This window comes from Petaurus breviceps, unplaced genomic scaffold (assembly GCF_028583685.1).
Source record: "Petaurus breviceps papuanus isolate PSGF00001 unplaced genomic scaffold, PetGlider_PUasm1.0 90879, whole genome shotgun sequence".
In the NCBI taxonomy this organism is placed as follows: Eukaryota; Metazoa; Chordata; class Mammalia; order Diprotodontia; family Petauridae; genus Petaurus; species Petaurus breviceps.
In genome coordinates this window covers 13,704,285-13,706,928 of record NW_027187368.1, presented here as the reverse complement: position 1 = coordinate 13,706,928, position 2,644 = coordinate 13,704,285, and the positions used below count along the sequence as shown (strand labels likewise).

At 49.8% G+C, this 2,644-nt stretch overlaps 1 protein-coding gene across 1 annotated transcript in view; it reads right to left on the bottom strand.

Annotated features, from left to right (window-relative positions):
- Positions 1–1,115: 1,115 nt before the first annotated feature.
- The window catches only part of HM13 (histocompatibility minor 13), a 32,904-nt gene continuing 31,375 nt past the window's right edge, over positions 1,116–2,644 (bottom strand). Inside the window, exon 12 of the mRNA XM_069073894.1 lies at positions 1,116–1,577. Within this exon, the coding sequence (XP_068929995.1) occupies positions 1,463–1,577 (115 nt within the window). The 3' untranslated portion in view covers positions 1,116–1,462. The remainder of the gene's footprint in view (positions 1,578–2,644) is intronic.

Here is a 2,644-nt window from a genome sequence, read left to right as displayed (position 1 = left end):
GATAAGTTTTCCTCAGCCAAAACCTCTCATTTACTCAAGAGCTCCCTTTGGCAAGGTAGCTGTCCAAGGTCAAAGTCTGGGGCCTTAGCACAAAGCAAAGCTCATAAACACAAGACCCTGGCCTTACCAGCAACGGCTAAATGATGGGGCCTTATGACTGGAGAGGAGCCCTACTGGGATTTAGTTGGGAGGATTCACAAAATCAGAGACAAGTGGAAGGGCTCTCAGAGGATATCTAATCCCACCCCTCCTTAAGCAGGAAAACCCTGCACAGTATCCCCAAGTGGTCACTTGGGCTCCACCTGAACACTGCTAACAGGGAGCTTGCTCATCCCCTTCGAAGGCAGCCATTGTTCACTCCTTTTTTCAAACAGCTCTAATTCTTTTTTGTATTAAGCTGAGATCTTCAGCTCTGCAATTTCCTGGATCAGCATGTGCCCTTCTTCCCATGATGGCAACCATAACTCTCCCCTCACCCCCTCAACCTCTCTTGGGGCAAAGGGGCTCTTGGCTGAAAGGGTACTGTCTGGAAAAGGGGAAGAGCCCAGGGAACAATGAGCATGTACCCAAGATCTCCTGACTAGGCACATCTTCCCACCTCCAAATGGAGCTAGGCTTGGGGTGGGAAGTTCTAGGCTGGAACTAAAAGTGGGTCCCTGATGAGGCAAGTTAGTTCATTTCTTTCTTTCTTTTTTAAAAGTGTGTAATGAAAGGAAAGGTATACACCAAATACAAGCTTTGAGCTAATTCTGTCCCCCCTCCTTAGCTCAAGGGAAGGCAGGATTTCAGGCACCTCCTGCTGGCTACCTGGAATTCCTCTAAAGGCTAAACCAAAGATTCTTGTACCTTTCAAAAACTCTCTGCCCTAGATTTTGTGCACAAAGCATAAAGGGAAGACTGTTTTGGGCCAGGGGAAGAAAGGGGGAGCCATTCCTAGGTATGAGCTTTGCCCAAGCGTAGGGTTGTCTCCTAAGCTCCTAGAAAAGAGAAATGTAACGTAGCGCACAGTATGAGTCCAAGAGAAACCAGGCTTTGGGGGTCAAGAGGCTTCCACCCTCCAATACCTCTCCCCAAGGCCTAGGGTGAAGTGGAGACAAAGACAGATGTACTATCCCTTGTTCTCACTTTTCACTTGACATAGACTTTTTAATGTGAGAGAGGGGTTCACGGTAATACAAAAAAATTTAAAAACCAGGCCCTCTCACCACCCGTCACCCTCCCCACAAAGGTGGGTGGGGTTTCTCTGCCCCAGGCTGGGGAGGGAGAACACAGGAGGTACACGACAAGAAACTGAGAAAATCCACAGCTGGGCTCAGGAGGGAGAAGGGAGAGGAGAGGCCGGGCCTGAGCAGGGCAGCCTGAGGCCTAGAACATCAACACCTGGCTCTGCAGGCCTTGTCTCTCCCCCAGCTCCTGCACTGGTGGCAGGAGGGCCCCCCACCGCCGAGCTCCAAGCCCACCCTTACTGCTCCTTCTTTTCTGTCTCGGAGGAGGAGGAAGAGGATGATGACGACAGTGGCGCTCCCTCTTTGCACTCACTGGCTGGCTCCTTGTCCTTGTCATTTGTCTCTTCATAACTGGAGACCGGAGAAAGGGAAGGGAGGGGAGAACAGGTAGGATTGGGGGGAGTGAGAGGAAGGTTCGGTATCAATGCTGCCCTCCCACTCACCATGAGAACAGGCCAAAGAGAAGGGGAACACCCCCATCTGCACAAGGGACAAGACTGAGCACTTATTCTTTGGGTTTCACACTTAGCAGCCTCTCCTGCCTACCAGGAGATAGCCCAAGCTTTGGCCCCACACACAGTATATAAAGGATTAGGTCCAGGGACCCTCTGGTCTAAGCTTAAGCCTCACTTCCTTCATTTTTGTAGCCACTGTGATTAATTCATAACAGTCACAGGATTTATAGCTGGAAGGGATTTTAGAGAATATCTAGTCTTACCCCCTCATTTTATAGATGAGGCAAACAGAGGCTAGTGGTTAAGTAACTTGCTCAAGGTCACACAGCTAATACATAGCAGAGCAAGGATTTGAACCTAGGTCTCTCTGATCCCACATACAGTGCTTTTTACACTATACCTTGCCACCCAGAAGCTTCACTTCCTTGCTTCTATTTGGCAGCAAAAAGGGCCCAGACAACTTCAGATCAAGCAACCTCACAACAATTCTACCTTAACTATCAGCTTGATGCAGTGTGGGATGACACAAATTTCTTTCCCCTCATCCCAGGGGTTCAATGGGAAGCCTCAAGTCCTCATGGACAGAGGACAGGATTCCTGCCTCTTGTCCCCCAGCTCTACCACAGGATTGCATCACCTTGGATCAGTCATTTCTCTGTACCCCCATCTCTCCAACAGGGAGAATGACTCTCCTTCACATCTGCCCTTTAGGAACTGAGGTTTGCAAGGTGTTCAGAGATCCCTAGAGAGGTGTTTGGCAAGTGCAAGATGGCCTCACCAGAAAGAGGAAGAGAGGCTCAGGCTGGAACCTAGGTTTAGAGACAAGACAGGACAAGAACGATCTGCTCCTCTTAGGTCCTCCCTGTCTCTCTGGTGAAACTGGACAGACTATTTTGAGGCCGACATTCTACCACTAAGCGGTGCCCCAGGGAGAAAGGGGCAAGGAACCAATGGCTCTTAGTC